This window comes from Amblyomma maculatum, chromosome 2 (assembly GCF_055883805.1).
Source record: "Amblyomma maculatum isolate TAMU_Amacu chromosome 2, ASM5588380v1, whole genome shotgun sequence".
Classification (NCBI taxonomy): Eukaryota; Metazoa; Arthropoda; class Arachnida; order Ixodida; family Ixodidae; genus Amblyomma; species Amblyomma maculatum.
Genome location: NC_139345.1, coordinates 21,652,356 through 21,670,915, shown reverse-complemented (window position 1 = coordinate 21,670,915; position 18,560 = coordinate 21,652,356). Strand labels below are relative to the sequence as shown.

The window sequence follows — 18,560 nt, the reverse complement described above, 5'->3', positions numbered from 1 at the left end:
TTCCTCAGGTATGCACCTCTTACGATCCACTGTTCGCAAAGAAAATACACAAGTAAAGCCGAAATCAAACAGGTACATTAGGCTTTTACGACAAATGCTCCGTTACGTGCCAGCAGCAGATTTCGCTACCATTTAGGTTGCATTTCAGCAAGCACAGCCTTTGTTGACGAAAATGCCCGTAAAGATAGCTGGAGAAGCGACTCAAGAAGCGGAAGCGGCACCTACCTGGTCCAGGTAGGACTAGCGACGCATTGGTTGCCGTGGGTGCTGTCTCCGTCGTGTCCGTCAGCTGCGTCCCCTTCACTTCAAACCCGACGACGAGGCACAGCAAAAGTCGCTCCATGATCACCAACGAGCGCCTCATGTTTTCCCGCGGGCGTGCTTGCACTGTCACCGACCAGAAATCGCTGAGCTGCAGTTGTCGGCAACCGCCGTGTGAAGTATTGTGCGCTCTCGTTCCCCTCTTAACTGTTTTCTATTGCACAGCCTTTCACACTCAACGGAGGCAGGAGGTACCGGGCGATATGTACTTGAACAGGCTATGGTTATCCCCAGCGCAACACTTGGAAGGGACTCTTCAGGGAAGGATTAGCTGGACAAGGTTTCGAACACGAATACACTCCTGCTATAGTAGTGGACACGCGCAAACACAAGTCAGTTATCCACTCTTATGCATGTGAAAGAAACTGCACGTATCCATGGGCGTTTGACCAAACGTCTTCACATACCCCAGCCGGCGCAATGAACGTAACCTGGGCGCTCTAATCCAGGATGTCGCTGAAACTAATTCATCACTCAGGTGGTAATTCCTGGTGTTTTTTGAGTACCCACAAAACCACAGATGCAGTGAATGGATGGCGTTAATCCAGGCTTCGTTCAAACATTTTGACTAGTGTTCGCATTTTCACGTCACTGTGAGAAAATCAGGCGTCCCATGCCCCCACAATACACGTAGTCTGCAGCACCACTCCAATATCTGACAGACAGGCTGTAGCACTGAGCACGCAATGTAGATTCCAAACGAAATGGCTCCTAGAGCTTATCCTGGAGCAAGCCGACGACGTAGCATCAAGTTCGTAGGTCCAACGCCGTCGCTTCCCACTACAACGGTGTCCTCGCGGATGCACGATGAAAGGCGAAGAATATTTGCTCAGTTCAAAGCGTAATCTCGAAGTCGCAGCAGCAGTTAGAGGCAAAGAACGCGTGCGGCTCAGGGGCGCAGTGGCAGCGGTGGAAGCCGACGCGCGGTACAAGGGCCGCGTGCCGCGGTACTTCACATTCCTCAGCCAGCAGCGCTGTCGCAGAGAAGCTGCACAAGCGGGAAGAGGCGCCGGCGAAGACGGACGCCGCGGAGAGACGGGCTGCGGGGGAGGCGTGGGATCGGCCTCGCGTCGTGCGGAGAAGCCCGAGCTCCGGCAGAGAGGAACGGCGACAGCGTCACCTCCGGGGCCCGAGTCAGCCGGCACACTGCGATCAATGTTTGCCGCCGCCGACGCGGGGTGCCGCCGTGGTCGTGCGCCCGAGAATAAGGAGGACGTCGCGCCGGCTCTTTCGTCACAGCTGACGTCACACGAAGCTGGGGCAGGTGCGCCACCGGCCCTAGGGCGAAGCAAAGAGGCATTTTTCAGGAGGAGCGCCTCCGCTACTGCTCCCCCTCTACCCTTTTCCTTACTGCTCACTGCCATATCCATCTCTTGCATCGCAACCCTCCTCCATATCATCCCCTCGCTTCTTGAAAAAAATATTGAAGGCTCCACTTTGCTTCACGTCCTCTAGCGCCGCCTCGGAATCTAATGAAAGCTCCCTTCCTTGAGTCTCTTACCATTTTTGCTTAGATTCTCCTGTGAGAAAGAATATACCCGGACGCATTGCCAAATTCCGGCCTCATTAGATGGGGACTGATTTCCTGAAGCCATCCGTGCACGTAACGTCAGTCATCGTCGTGATTAGCATTGGCCAAAAGACAAAGTGAGAAGCTGAATCATTCTGCGTCTTGGCGGCGCTTAATGTACTATAATAGATCCAGTTGTTACTTTCCTAACCGTAGTTAACCTGTAATTACCAAAACTATGTCGTAATCTAAGTGCTGCAGTAGAAATTAGCTTTAAGTAGAAAATGATAGGCCCTCATATTTTTCAGAACAACAGATGATTTAGAAAACTCTAGCATCATCATAGCACACATCGCCAGATTCGCCTTAACATCCTAACATCAAGAAAGCGCAGACTGTTTCTGGCTTTGCGCTCTAATGCGACCTTTCACAGTCGTGCTTAATTCACAGGTTATTTCAGTGGTTGGCGTTGTTTTTACTAAAGAATGGTAAAATCAAATTTGTTAAACATTCTGCTTCAGCAGTTGCTTCTTTCGTCTCTTCGACTACTGAGTGACGTGGGATGTTTGCAGTGTCCGTCATTACTTGCTTTTATCGGACGCCGTTTCTGCGACCACTGCCTTTTGCAGCTGAGAGAAGTGTTTCAACGACACCTTTGAACCAGAGCACGATTGGTTTCAAGTCTGCTTCCTTTTGGATAAGCGGCGGGGTTTTCAACGACGTCTTGTTCGGCGCGTGCCAGAAGACAAAATCAGCCGACGCTGAAGAAACGGTCGAGTGTCGGCCGTTATCTGCAGAAATCTATTTTTTCTCGTTGTTGCATAAACAGATTTAGCAGTGCTGTAACCAGCTTTGTTCATATGTGGGTCACATGGCATGTATCCACCTTCGCTATATCCGGTATATTACTTCGTTATATCCGAAATGAATGCTGTGAGCCAAATTTAGACGTCAATGTATACAGCGTGGACAGGCCTTCGCCCTGCAGTGGGTATAGGCAGGCTGATGATGATGATGTATAAAGCGTAGAACGACGAATCGTTTGACACCATCGGGAATGGCCTGCGGTGAACGACTTGGCCCAATGGCCATTTCAAAGTCCCTTGGGGATATAGTTTGGGAGAGCAAATATTGTCAGTGTCTATCCCTCGTCTACACTGGGTTCTAGTTCGCCAAATTGTTTACCACGCCGCCGAATCCTCCTGCACCAAACGGGTGACTCGCATATTTTATACAAATGGTGGCACTATGTGGTCCAACATCGGTGGGCTATATATAGCGAAACAAGAGCAATATAGTGAAAGAAAAGTATAGGTCTGAATAACGGCGCTCGAGCACTGTCGCTAAGCGTCAGTGGTTGCTATGCAACTGTCGTGTAATCGCGTGGTATGGCTCAAGTTTAGTCACATTGTATAGTACCACCTTGGACCCTTGGTATATATACGTTGTTGCTATGCCACAACCGAGCAGGGTTGTCATTTTGAACCTATGGCTCTCATTTCCATGGATTGCGCAAAACATGATCTCGAGAAACGTATCTAGTATAGCTAACGCTCTAAAAATATAAGTAGAGGAGCTACGGGTGGCGCGGGGCAGTGCTGTCCAACTACCCCTTGCTGAAAGATGAGTTGCTGCGAAAAAACCTGTGGAAACCCGAAGAAGCGCATGTTTAGTCCTGTAGCGCCGGTGCAAAAATGTTCTCAAACCGCCAGCGGGGGTGCAACCTCCAAATGACGGGAAGAACACAGACGTCAACTTCAGCTCTGTCACAGTCGATTACAGCGGCATGACAGAACGGAAAATCCCCAGCCTAAAAATATTATGTGAACAAGAAGGCATTGTAATGAAATTGACCGTACCGAGAAAGTGCTATGTTCACGACACGAGCAGTGCACGCTGCTAACGGCCTCATCCGCTGAGAGCTGGTCATACATAGCCAGAGCTCAGCAAATGACTGCTTGAGAACCTTCAAACAGTGACAAAGCTTTGCTTCCGGTGCAGAAACCGCAGTACCGGTATCAATAAACGTCATCGGCACGGGTGGAAGTTTACGCCACAGGAACTCCAGCGCCTAGATTTCCTCTCGCGTTGCACTGTAGGCGACGTGAGAGATGAGAGATGGAGCGGCGTCGCGATGTGATGAAGGGCGATTTGAGAGGGGACGAACGTATACGTACTGGTAGTATAGAATGACGTGATGGCGGGTCAGCAGTCGCTGAGTACTGGCCCGCTGGAGGCAAGCCTCCAGTGGCTTAGACCCGTGATGACGAAACTTAAAAACAACGACGGCAACAGCATGCCGCATAACCAGTGAATTCGTAAACATAAGGAATCGGGTGGTTATGAGCAGTGCGGCAAAGGATAGCTTGCTTTTGAAGCCGGTCGAAGATAAAGTGTCAGCGCTCGTATGGGCAGTTCTAAGCGAAGGATAAGTAGGCGGCCTAGGTCTTGCGACTGAGGGCACAAGCTCCAAGGAGCTCTATTCCCTTGTTGTTACCTGGCGAGTCCCACAAAGGTAAGACGAGGGTTCACTTAAGGAAACAGGTACAACGGGGGCGCAGGGGAAAGTAATCCAAGGTCAGGCAGGTCGAGCATTGACACGCGTCGGGCTGGCAATGCCGCTGAAGAAAATGTTCATCGTCTTTCCAGTACGTGTTTCGGCAAAAGTATCCAAGAAAAGGGTTTGTATCTCAGCGCACCGCGGAGATTTTGCGACAAACCTAAAGCCTAAAAAAGTATTGAGAGGTGAACTCTAGGGTTCTCTTAATATCACGCAGCTTTAGAGTGTAAAGCTGTGCGTGGTAAAAAAAACAAGCCTCGTTTTATGATTAATTTTGGCAATGACGTCCTTGAATAACCATAATACGGTCAGGCGCACTGCGTCGTTTTTCTCTGAGTGTAATGCGCTCGGGGTGCACTTGGCTCCTGTTGATAACATAAATAAATAGCTTGTTAATTTATTTTCTCTTTATCTACACAATGGAGCACCACCTTTTGTTTAATAAAAAAAAAACGGAAACAGGAAAACATATGCCAAGATAAAAGGAAGTTACAGGACAAGCTTACCAAGAAACGTTGACGAGAGAAGTAATATTAGCACATTTTATTTTAAAGGGCATCAAATGCGTCAGCAAGGCTTTTCTTGCTCTTTCAAGCAAGGTGGTTTATTTTTTAAGTGACGTTTTTACTAGCATATGAATCCAGGAATGTTTCACGCGAAATGGCTTCGGCTTCGTAACTTTAGTTTTTTTCTTGGCATTGGATTAAAGGCTGAGGCTGAGTTGTGAGTCAGCGCTTGTCCTGTAGCTTCCTTTTATCTTGTCCTATATTTTTGTCCGCGTGTGCAGTGTTTACCTCGCTCGTGGAACTCGAAAACTATGTCGGGTGTGCCTCAAGGCTGACCCCGCATGGTTGGCCCAAGAACACCATCGGAAGAAGCGCTCTCCTCCGCTGTTAATCTGCCATAATATTTAACTGTGATTTGTTTTCGCCGGGTGCGACTACCAAGAATCCTTGCTCATCTAAAACCATAGTGAGCTGAAACGAGTTTATCGCAGCGCATATATGCACAGGGTTGCCTACGCCCTAGTGGGGTCGGATGGGGCCCGGCTTACTCGTCCGGCAACAGCTTCAGTGCTGGTGTGTGAACCTTGCCAATACTTGTACAGGGTGCTTGCTGGTGCAAAGCTGGTAAAACCATGACTGCATCTCAGATTTATTACATCGCCTACAATTCTGGTGTATGTTTCCTTAAAAATGCGTCGGATGCAGTATTTCATCTATGTTCTGATTCTCGAGGACAGCCCTGCCTGACGATATCATTTATTTCCACAGACGTGTTCAATACATGGATAGGCTTCGAGGATGCAGAAATTCTTATGTTATACTTAAAAGAAGGGCGACTGGCCGACCAATCTTCGTGTTCTGGGTCTTCACTATAGGACTGCTCGATACTGCCGGCATCCATACAAAAGCAACTCTTCTCCATAAAAGCGATCCTGAGTGAAAGCAAGTGAGGGCATTTAGAGACGAAAAACCTAGAATTGGCTCCTACTCATTGCGCCCCTTTAATGAGGGTCGATAGCAGCCTGCACCATGTTGAAATATATAAATGAACAAAGACAACAAGCAAACCAAGGAATGAATAAACGTACTAATGATCGAGGTAATTATTATTAAGGAAATGAATAATTTTCCTGGAGGTTCTTTTTTTAGCAAGCCCACATCCAGGCTACATTGCAAGCTTCTATGTCCTCCTATTTCTTCATCACGATGCCGCCGTCTGATGCGCGCCCATTTCTCTACGGGAGGGGAGATACTTGCCATGGTGCCTAGGCTTGGCTGGAGAATCGAATTATCATCGGGTTACCAGCTGCTGGTCTCCTTCACTAAGTAGGCTGCGCGCTTCTAACTTCCCCTTTTTGCTGCTCTGTTCGCCGGCCGCTTCACAGACATGACCTAGCTACAACCCCTTGTTTCGGAGGGACTTGTTCTAGGGCAGTCAGCAGTATTTATTTTTGTTTTTGCGTGACTGAAACTGCAAGTGTAGGTTTCTGCTCTGTCCTGACGCGAACGCAACTTTATTCTACGGAAAATTCACAAGCCACCTGCATCCTAATACCGCAAGGCTATCAAGACCGAGCCAGGCCACGGACAACGCACTCACCCTTCTTTCGCTATCGCATTATTCGCCGCGGCGACACATGCTTACGTTTTTCATCTCTGTGTCTCATCTGCATTAGTTATCAGCACTCCAGGCATACTTCAGTCACTTACATTCAGCTGCCTCAAGATTTCATCGCCTCTTCAGCACCTTTTAGAGCTCATGCTGATTTTCACTCTCCAGGGCGCGTCCCCTTTTTCGCTGCTACTGCGGCAGTGTCTTGTTCAATCCTCCTGTGTATATATATTGCGAAAGAAGGCCAGGTCCAGACGGCAAGGTCGTGAAGGCAAGGCAAGGTATGCCGTGTCAGCGTTTAATCTGATGGAGAAAACCGAAGCGCGCGCCGGAGCCGGCGCCGCGGGACGATGATGATGGTATGTACAAGAGGAAGAAGAAGATCATGGTATGTACAAATGAAGGAAGATCCGTGAAGGGCTCACAATATATATATAGTAGAGTGTTACGATAGACGCGACTGTTCATTTTCACAGCTAATTTTGTCGACAGTTTCAGGAGTGGTATTTCCTTCATCAGCAGAAGTTTTTACAATATTCAGTTCAGTTTAAATATATATATATATAATTATAGGCAGCTGGCTCTTGGTTCTCCGGTGTGATTTCTGATTCTGATGACTATCAGGTTTTCTTGTCCTTCTTTTCTTGAGCATTCTTTATATTTACCGCTGTGTCAGAAAACAAAATCTATAATTTTCTTTGCCTGTTTATAGACATTATGTCGCGGTGGTCTAAGCTTTTTTTTTTTTTTCTTTATGTGTGCGTCCCTTTGATTTCTACATACTGTCACATAGGGACGATGCTCTTCTTTAGCGGAGGACTAATGCTACGCACCTGGCTAGAGTCACCTACGCGCGAAGTCGTGACGAGAACGACATGGTCGCGGTCGCAAGAATAGTGCTCGACCTGGCTCTGGGCTGCGTGATTAAACTTCGGTCACTCAACGGTTCCTCTCTGAATCTACGACTGCGCTTCGTCTGCTACGTGACAATAATGAATGGTCGGAGAACATTTAAAGGGCGTTAGAGAACGACATAACGTTTAACATGCTTCCGAAGATGTTCTAAGAGCCTATTAGATGTGACTGCACATCACTATATAAACCCTGTTCAAGTTTATTTGGTGTAACGTCGAGAAGAATAGAGAAGATTGGACATCCATTTAGGCTGGACGGCACAATCCTCCGCCAAGTACCAGCAAATTCTATGATTGCTTACACGTGAGTTGGCCATCTTTTATTTTTTTTTTCTCAGGATTTCGAACCCTGCTACAAGTAAAGAACCGAAATGAGACAAAGGAGCCGAGAACCTTGTGAAATTAGAAGAGAAGCATTTGATGGCAACTGCTGATCATACCACAAAAGCAGCACGGCAGAGCACGCGTGATACTCAATTCGAAGAATAGAAGAGGGAGGAGATATACTTGTATCTACATATGCAGCTGCCAAAGTTCGAATACGACCTTCTCTGGACTGTTCTATGAAGTCCTACTGCTTTCTGAAAGATGCTTCATGCTTACATCTACTCATTGACGATGACGACCCCGACTACATTATTTTTCATTTTTGAGAAATATGTCGAATATATCGGGTCAAATCATTCTTATGTGTAGCGCGGAAATGCCGCACTATGCGCATCAAGACAAATCACACGGGATTCTGTGAAACGTGAGGGCGTCCGCGGAACTTTGTCCTTTAAAGCCGCACTGTCTGCGAGTTACATCCTTGATGATTTTGCGCATATTTCTCGCATCATTCCTATGGAGGAACGAATGTCCGAGTACGAATGACAGTAGGGGTGTGTAGGTACGCGGTGAGAGGAAGGCATATTGGGAAACCGGGACCTACGGTAACGTTTCTTCCAGTGCGATCAGGACGAAACACTCGTGATGAAGCAAAGGTGGGCAGTACGACGGGCTCATTGTATTGTCGTGCTATAAATTAACCAGTTACCTAGACAGAATTGTACTTACAGAAACGGTTCTTTGGAGACAAAAAATGTCGCAGGCGTGAAAAGAAAGCCTCCGAAATTCTGAACCACTCAGAAAAAATGTTATTCGTCTAGACACCCACTTCACCCGCTTAGTCTCGTTTTGAATGGTGAAAGTTATTTACGTGTACGGATTTCACACCTTACTCGACATGCGTTAGTAATGGCTAAGTCTGTGATCAGCGTCTGCTCTTCGGGACATCAGCAGACGAAGCGCCCGCGGGAGGCTCACTTTTTGTCGACAACTTCGCATCACAAATAAGAGCAAAAATAAGAACTCGGGGAGGCCAGCCGAGCCGCGGGCTCCAACAAAGCAGCGAGCTGCGTCTTGCTGGCCAAAAGCTCGGAGGACGTGTCCAGCATCCAGCGCCTCTGATGACCGCCGTGCAGGAGCACACGGCGCTCTTTTTCCGCTAAGTGTCACTCCGTCTCTCTCGCCACGACCGTTTTGGTCTCAACAACCATTCTCTTTCTGAGCGGATATATAAACGGACAGATGTATCTGTATACGTTCATGTGGCGCGGAACGAACAAATTGTATCGCTTCTCGGAGACATAATAGCCAGAAGCACCGCGGACAGCCACAAAGTGTGGGCAGTCGGCGAGAGATGCGATATATATATATATATATATATATATTGCATCGAGGTTGAGGCCGGAGGAAGCGCGAACGCTGCTACACGCCTGTCGTATAAATGGCCGACTTTGGGATATGTCCGTGTTGGGAATAGAAAGAAGTACTTGGAGGGCACAGGACACAGCCAGAGAAATGCCTCTGCTGCGTCTGTTTACGGGATTCTGTCCCCGCGGCTAAAACGCTCTGTCTGGACGCCAAAAAATTCGTCAAAAATAATCACAGTACTACGACGTAAATTTTGAAGCAAGATTCGGATTTCTTGTTTATCACTAGAGTTCCGAGGTTTGATTTCCTGGCATGCTCTCTATGATGTTGTGAAATGTTCGGAGACATCTGTCATTGCGCGATACGAGGGCCAGTGCCGAAAACGGTGGCATATTTTTGAGCATGTCGGATAAACGAGTTTAGGCAAGCCGTATTTAGGGACCCAATGCTTCTTGAAAGTTTTAAGGTCACCTGCTCAGCTGGCTGCAAGAGGTAAAAGTGGCGTCTCTGTCACTATAAGCCATGAAATGCAAGGAGGGGCGGGGGGATAGGACTTTTTTTTTCTCTTCCTATCGTCGTCTAGACCATTAATTGGCAGGCTCGTGACACTACACGCACTCGTACTCCCTATCAGAGAAGGAGACCAAAGACATCGGAAGGCCCAAGAAGCCCATCACGCATGCAAGTGATTTCATGCGGGCACATTTGGCTATATTGTAAACGAATGCGTCAGTCACGAGGCAACAAATTTAACCTCAGTGGTCGATAAATACCACCAGGACTAATATTAGAGGTCGAAAAGTGGTAATTGCACATTTGTATAGAGCTTCAAGTAGCCTAGCCCTCAAAAGACTGTAAAATTTGTCATTTTCTCCTATTGTTTTATATATTTAAAAACTAAAACATTGGCCTATTACTGCTGTGGAACAAGTGACTGCGTTCATTTTAAGCAAATAATATAAACAAAGCTGGCAAAAACATATGAGATGCTTTATATGATCTCTCAACATTTTTTATAAGAGAGAAGATATTGATAAGCTTCAGGTTATCTAGGAAAGGAGCTAAGGCAATTGGCGCTGAACCATTACATATGAACGCCGTCTGACGAAGAGAGTAAGCTTAAAAATACGTTGTAAACAGCATGCTCGCTTGCGCTGTTTGCGCATGGCGGCTCCAAATCCGACTCTTACAATAACTATAATCTTTGAATAAGGGGAGTGAAGGTTATCGCCAAGTCAATTACCCATGGAAAGGATACTGTATGCCTTAGCAAGGTTATGGGGCTATTTCTTTCCTACAAGCGAATCAGATGCTTTTTGCCTGTAATGTTTAGAAAAATTACTTACGGTGCTCTGCCCAATTTTAGATGGTTCGGTCTAAATGATAGATTAATCGTGTTTACTTCTATTCTGTTCTACTCAGTAGGTATCTGCTTCTGCCCTCTCTTTTATTGAATGAGAACACGTGTTTAATAAGGTTTACTACGTTTCTCTGCAAATTCGTTTCATCTGTGAACAGTGTACATCTCTATTTGCGCATATTATTTTATTTTATTGTTTTATTTTTTCCTTTTGTGATCTGGTGCATGGCGACTTATTTTTGCTAGGCTCTTTATATAGGTTTAATGAGGATAGTACTTTATCATGTGAATTGCTTTGTTATAAATAACGCTGTATAAACTGAGCAGGACAGTGCGCCTCCTCAGGATTTATTATCGTTTAGTCCTGGCCCAAACAGACAAATACTCTGGAATAAAGCGTGTCTGATTTGGGAAAAAGTAACCACTTCATTGGCAGTGTACTGGTAGAAACAAGCGTGTGCATAAGCGTCCATTCATTGAATTGCTGGATACGTAGAAACGACCCGCAAAGCGCAATGCAAAATTTTTATGCAACAGGGAACCAAGCAGGTGGTGTAACTGAGCTAAACCAATTATGCATCACTGAGTTTGCGTTCTATGAAGCTTACGAGAACAGAACTATAAGACTATATTGACGGCAAATGCAGGCAGCTAACTATCTAGCAGCCGCCGGCTTTTAACAATCAAGGAAAGAATATTACCGAAGCATACGAGGTTAATAATGGAGCAATGTATCAGCTCCACCTAACCTGAGCCATGATTTTAAGTGCGGCAGAAGAGCCGGGTACCAAATTTTTGACAGTAAGTTAACTTCAAAGAGCGGAAGGGGTGGGCCCCACGAGTATGCCACAGAAAGCTTCGAAATACTGTTTTGTCGAGATTTTATCGACTCGAGGTGGAAATGTACGCTTATTAGGGTACGTGGACGAATGTAACTAACGCGGATGACTGTAATGAGTCGATAATCATAATTAAAATCAGTGTGTTTCACATTGAGAAGATATCTGGATAGCTGTAACGCTCAGTCTGCGGCAAAGCCCATGACTGAGTGCGCTTTTAGCTGATGACTACCTACAACTAGTTGTCAAATATGTTCCAGCTAATTTATGTACCCCAGACGGCACATCTCCGAGAGGGTTCGCTAACCTGCCTGCAATGAATAACGCGCCAAGCTGGACGGCGTTTCGATTGGAAGGCCGGGAATGGCGCAGTTACCAGCCCAGTTATACGACGTCGAGGCAGAAAGATACATGGTATGCCTCATGGCAATGCTGTGAAAGAAGTTTATGCATCGAAGGTATCTAACTCTGTACACTTGACAAAAACACTTCAAGAGCAGTAAAATTGCTACACCAATTTATGTACAGCGGAAAACAAAAAGGAAGGCGCTTTTGCCGGGATATGGAAGAACGACTTGTGGGCTGACATGTCCTTAGAAACGGAGCTGCTCTAAGGAAAAATGAAATTTCTCTGGCTTAAGGATTAGTTATACGCACAATAAAGAACTTGACATAAAATAACGGCTTGAGGGCAAGTTGGTGTCGCATAGTATTCAGAAATGTGGCGCAACAAACACAAACACAAGAGAATAGAAAAAAAGTGTTGTGTCTACTCTCTTGTGTTTGTGTTTGTTGCGCCACATTTCTGAATACTATAAAGAACTTGACAGATTTTGCGCAATCGCTCCAAGTGTTGTTCGAAGCTAGATGAGAAAATAACTACGTCGTTCAGGTACACAAGGCATGAACGGCACTTAAGGAAATAAAAATGGCGCCGATCATGCGTTGAGTGTGGCCGAAGCGAAACAAGAGCACCTCAAATTCGTACAGACCCGCAAGTATTACGAACGCCGTTTTCTCGCAGTCGCACTCATCCACCTCTACTTGCCAATATCTGCTCTTGAGATCTAGGGAAGAGAAGAATCTGGCGTCGCAGAGTCGGTCAGGGGCATCATCAATCCTTGGAAGCGTGTTCAAGTCCTTTTTGGTAAAGTCATTCAGTTTCCTTTAATCAACACAACCGCAAAGTGTTGTCTTTCTTTTTCCCCGGGGCTAATGGTGACACCCTCGGGCTTGTCGACTGCTGTATAATGACATCTTCAAGCATTTCGTCTACTGCGTTCTAATAGCCTCACGTTATTTAGACGAAACACGGTATGGACGCTGGCAAACAGGTGGCATGACCGCGTTGATGATGATGCGATGCTTGGCTGTAGGAGTATGTCCGACCTTGGAGCTCGCTGAAAAACAATCTTCAAAATCAGATAGCAGGGAGCAGAAGAGCTTATTCATACCAGATGACAATCCCGGATTGATTTTAACCTCCTGAAGGGCGTTGCATGATGCGGCATTGCCGAGAAGATTAGTCTCCATGGGGCACAAATTCGGAAACCCATCCATATCGTGGAGGAAAGCAGCAGCCACTTCCTTGGCAAGGTGCTTATTCTTATTCCGAAAATTGTCAAGGAAACAATCGCACAACAATTCTGAACTTGTACAAGTCCGCATGCGATAGTTACATAGTCACTCGTTTGTCGAGCAGCAGCGAACGGCCGCCATCTGCGGTACCATTGTAGTCGGCAAACATGTCGTTCCTTACTTTAACCAGGACAGCGGACAGGCGTGGCAGCATAGCCTCGTTTTCGACAGTACGCCGAACATTGATTTCCAGATATGCTGTGTTATTGTGCGCCACACCTGTTTCGTCGAGAACGTGACCAGCACTTCATGTAGGTCAAATACTGCACCGTTTGCCGGTGCAAATACGAGACCCAGGACGAACTACCTCGAACACTCGCACAATATTTGAAATTCTCCGACGTAACGAAACCGCGGATACTAATTTGGGCTGTACACCTTCCAGCCGAGGTGATCAGGTGAAGTACAGCCGTGCGAATGCTTGAGCCCATCTGTGAGACCAAGACATTACTTAGATGCTGGGCAAGGGCTTGGCTCATCCCCGAATAGTCTGCCTCAGTGTCAAGGAAAGTGATCCCGTGAGTTCCATCAGTTGTCACACTTAAAAAAAGAGGTAGCTTGTCGGACATTGTCAATACCCTACCCTTGCGAAAAAACGTCGCCTCGGCGTATCGGTGCGGAGGATCTCCAGTATTCCCGACGCCGGAGGCCTTGCCTCCGGAGGCCGCTGTAATTAGTTTTCCTGGCGTGAACTTGTAGACCGCCGCACAGGATAGCTGGCGTCTAGGCGAAGGCTTGGGGGACGATAACGCAGAGGAGACAATCATCGAGAATCATGGCGGCCTAATGTCACAAGGCCCTAGCTGGCCGACAGATGAGGTCTGATCTCGAGTGGCCGTTCATCTTTTCGTGCGCAGGGGTCGCCGGGCGCTAAATCACGCTGACTCACTCGGTGGTACGGGCATGCCTTGTAAAGATGACCCACCTCACCGCAGTGGTAGTAGAGGGGCGACAGTCTGGTGGACGCCACGCTTCACACTTCCGCCGTCGCTGATGTATTGGTAAGGCAGACCCACCACCAAGACTAGGCAGACGCACTGCTTCAGTCATGGAGTTCACGTCGTAGCCTTGTGCTGGTGCCTGACAGATAACAGATGCTTATGTAGGTCTGCTTTCACGCTAACGGGGAACCTCAGAGACTTGTTGCTGCTGCGCTGTCACGAGCTCTTCGTTTTAGACGACTTCAACATCAATGGGAAAGCAGGTGCCTTGGAAGGCAACTAAAGTGCTTGTAATTGCTTTCTGACGAGAGACTGAAACAGGTCACGTAAAACTGCCGCATCTCTCCCTAGGGGCATGGATAAAGCAGTGGTTTCAGGAGTGCTTATATCCCGATTGTGTTGGCCGGTTCGTTTTAGGAGCGTCATCTTCATGGTAGTCGCCTCGGTGAGTAATTCCGCACCAGTGCGGGGTGAACGGCGCACAATTAAATCCCGCGAACAGCTTTTGCTTTGCCCCACGCATGAGGTGGTGGAGCTTCCGCCATGGAGGGGTCGGCACGCTTGAAGACACGCGTCAAGGGGCCCTATTTCAGGTGGCTCACCACGGAGGCGGCGATGTGGTCACTGATGGACCATTGTGAGATCCTTATTTACCTCGTAGACGTACGCAGGTAGGGAAGCGCACTCAGCACCTCCAGCAGATGTGTAACAGTTCTTGCACAGAAGTACACAAAGCAGATGTGCAGAGAGTTACTGCAGCGGCTGAACTAGCGCAACAAGAACGGGTCTATGTTTCAACGTCCTCTACTATCGCTTATGTTCTTTCTGCCACAGCTAACCCACGGGTCAATGATAAAAACTTTTTCTTTTCGTTGTATGTGCCCTTCTTGTTTCAATCTTCGCGCAGATGCAGATAAGCCAGCTTGGCGTCTTTCACTGTATTCTATTTGTTTGGCCTGCGTCTTTGAAAAGCATCGGCGAGTATTGAACAGGTAGAAACACGTCGGAAATAGTAACGGATTCATGTTCCTCATTTTATTTTTTTGTTGTCGAGAAGTACAATCGCGACACAGTGTACTATTTTCTTCGTGGCATGAGGGGGGGACAAAAACATTATGCTCTGCAGAAAAACGACGAAGAAAGGGCTCTGTCGGGCAGAGAAATGACGGATACATTTCTCGAAAAGGCCCGACGGTAGCCCTGCGTAGGACAAAAACGAATACGCCAGCCATGGCAACGCTCCATACATCGAGAATTCAATATCGTGTGATTTCTTAGTTCCAGAAGAAGAAGTGCAGGGATATTTACCTCGCCTGGAGGGTTGCATTCCTAGATAGTAATGAATAGAGGATCCGATGTCTGCTGGCGAATCGAACAGCTGCTCCACTTAAGAGGCAGGAGCGAGATGAAAAAAAGAAACGTGAGTTAATTCTCATTTAGCTTGAATAATTATTATAGTGCTCAACTGTGCAACACACTAATTTTATTTTACATAATTCAATAATTTTTACGCCTGAATAATGCTTTTAATCTACAGTTCAGAGAAAATGCTACAGGCCGTTTCTGTGATTTCAATATAAAACTGCAATGCAGTGGAACTAATTTGGGTCGGAAAATTTGGCACTGCATGATTATAGTAAGCTTACCTGCAACACGTCACAGACGGACAAGGATGCGATTGGGTATTTCTGGCTGTTACGCTGCATAACGCCGTGATCGGTCTTAGTAGTTGAGAAAATGCGAGAAACGAAAACAGTGGTTTAGGAGCAAATGCCCAGACGATCAGTGAGATCCACGATGCATATACGCAACACAGATGCCTACTTAAAGGAACGAGAGAGATATTAATGCTTGTTTCCGAATCAATTATAGTGCTTTGGAAATTTACCTGACTGACCTTACGGAATGTCCGGCAGCCATCGAGTTTTATTTCAGGCGGAAGCCTTCAGCTCAATTTTACGCCAGTTGGTGGAGTGCCAACATTGCGGTCAGCAAAGTTGGCACTCTACCACCTGCCATGCCACCTACCGGAGGCATACTCGTAATTTTTGGAGGCTGCGATACTTCAAACAGTCGACACCGATGCCGCTGCAGATTTGTTCTTCGCAACACGGCCACACTACGGCATTCACATTAATAAATAGAAAACAAAAAAATACCTGCCGTCTGTTATCGGGCTCCATATTGCTACTGTATTCAGTTGTGCATGCGATATATATTGTAAGAAAGAGAATTTGATGTACATTGGTGGTGTCTTTACTTCTATGCAGATGTGTTACTGAGTGTGATGGCGTCTGGGAAAGGTAGAAAGCCAATCAGAGTAATTGGATCATCAAAACTTTATGAATGCACCTATATATAACACTAACGACACTTAAAATCATTAATAATTCAACCTAGTGATAAATAAAAGAGAAAAAATATAAATCTCTAGAAAAGGTTTGTTTAATGTGCGAATTTATATTTTTGTTTTTTCAACATTGCGGAATAAGGGCAGAGATGTATGAATCCCCAGTGATAAAATAAAATACTAGTCTAACACTAATAATGCAAAATTATCGAAGAGATTATATTTTGCTGTTTTATAAGGCGCAGCATAACACCGTGGAGTTGTAATAATTGCACAGCTGACACTGCGCTGCTGGTATAGTGGGTCATTACCATCAATCGTGGATCTGACGTAGAAAAACAACTAGCAGGTAATAAGATGGTAAGTCTTTCCTACTGCTTAAAAACACAAAGGCATGCTCGCGTGTATGTATCAACAGCCGTCCTAACCTCGTTGGCTCAGCAATTTGGGTGCTCGACGGCTGATCGTGAAGATGTTTCGATCTCTGCAATGACGTCCACGTTTCGGCGAAGGCTAGACAGAACGCGCCCGTGTACTGCGCAACGTCATGACATGTTAAGGAACCACAAGTCGTCGAAATAAGTCCGAAGCGACCTTCTACGACGCCCTCATAGCCTCAGTGCTTTGAAATAATAAACTTCATATGCAACAAGCGCTGTATTGATCGCTGCCTCATGAGGCTATGCTCGATGTCCGCGCTCGCTCAAAACAGCCGTGCGCTAGCTCGGTAAGACTTCGCCGAGCCCGCTTCTCGCTTAAATGAGGGCACCTCACGCAATTCAGCTTCCGACAACCCATAGCGGATGTGTAGATAAGCGCTAGGGTCAAGGAAAAGAAAGAACATGTAAGGGAGAACCTTGTTCTTTCTTTCTTTATATGTGTGTGTGTGGGCGCGCGTGTGCGCGTGTGTGCGTGCGTGCGTGCGTGCGTGCGTGTGTGTGTGTGTGTGTGTGTGTGTGTGTGTGTGTGTGTGTGTGTGTGTGTGTGTGTGTGTGTGTGTGTGTGTGTGTGTGTGTGTGTGTGTGTGTGTGTGTGTGTGTGTGTGTGTGTGTGTGTGTGTGTGTGTGTGTGTGTGTGTGTGTGTGTGTGTGTGTGTGTGTGTGTGTGTGTGTGTGCGTGCGTGCGTGCGTGCGTGCGTGCGTGCGTGCGTGCGTGCGCGCGCGCTGACTGATGTAGTGCATGGCTTATAGCTCGACATTTTTTTTTCTTTCAGTACCAAGTATGGCTCTCCTTGCCTTCCCAGTTGCTTTGTTTCTGTACTCGTTAATCAGAGGAAGAAATCAGCACACATGAGCGGGAACAAAGCAGGGCAGTCATAAATAAACACTAATTCTACATCACAGCCAGCTCATATTGAGATCTACGCTTTTCTTTATAAAAGAGATGTTGACTACAGGAAGGAAAACAAAGGGAAGAGTATTCGCTATATTTAAGACGAGTGAACCATGAATGTGGGTTTTCACCAATGGCTCTCTAGATGCGCTTCTCTAGAATATGTTTATCACAAAAGCCCTAGCAGTGTCTCTGTCGACGTAGCTAGATGCTATTATCGCACCTTGAAATGTCCTCAAATGCTCTTTGCGATTTTATGCCGTATTGTTTTCTAACTCTTGGTCATTTGAGTGCCTGTCAGAGGACAAAGTAGCTTATTTTGCATCACTGCGATAGTAATGCCGTTACTGAAAGGTTTACATGTATCACAAGAGAGAAAGGGTGCTTTACAGTGCATATTTAAGCGAGGAGGAACAAAGGCACAAAATCATGATGCATAACTGCCCGAGAATATCGTGTGGCACAATAGCCACCGAAAGGTAAGGAGAACATCAGGTGAAATGAAAATCTCTCAAGCAACTCAGGTTGGTAGCAGTGAAACAGGACGAAAGACACTGAGAGAAGATGCGCCGTTCATGGCGATCATATCTGTGTTCGTCGTTATCGGCATTATCGTTCTCGGCGTTATCGCCTTCGTTTGTGAGCCCAAACCGCAGCGAATTTAAATCCAGTAAAGAGCGGATGTCTCTCACAATAACCGTGAATATACCCTGCAATAGAACGATTTCTAGCCTCTTTAGCAAACTTAATGATATAATTATATCACGTGGGCTGCTGCCACCCCGGAGTAGGCGTTTAAGTATGATCTTAATACAGGTAAGAATTATCTCTCATAGTCCTGATTTTTTACGTGAAGCATACGGGGCCCGTGACGCTGAAAAGCCGTCGACGTACGCTGGTATGAAAGGGAGGACTCGAGGAGGAGTCAAATTTCTTCCGATGCAAACATTTGAGTGGCGTCTTTATGCGATGCGGCAGCCAC

At 46.6% G+C, this 18,560-nt stretch overlaps 1 protein-coding gene across 1 annotated transcript in view; it reads right to left on the bottom strand.

Moving 5' to 3' along the window:
- LOC146198118 (neurotrimin-like) overlaps positions 1–364 on the bottom strand; it is a 289,920-nt gene extending 289,556 nt beyond the window's left edge. Inside the window, exon 1 of the mRNA XM_084592569.1 lies at positions 226–364. Within this exon, the coding sequence (XP_084448695.1) occupies positions 226–364 (139 nt within the window). The remainder of the gene's footprint in view (positions 1–225) is intronic.
- Positions 365–18,560: the final 18,196 nt, after the last annotated feature.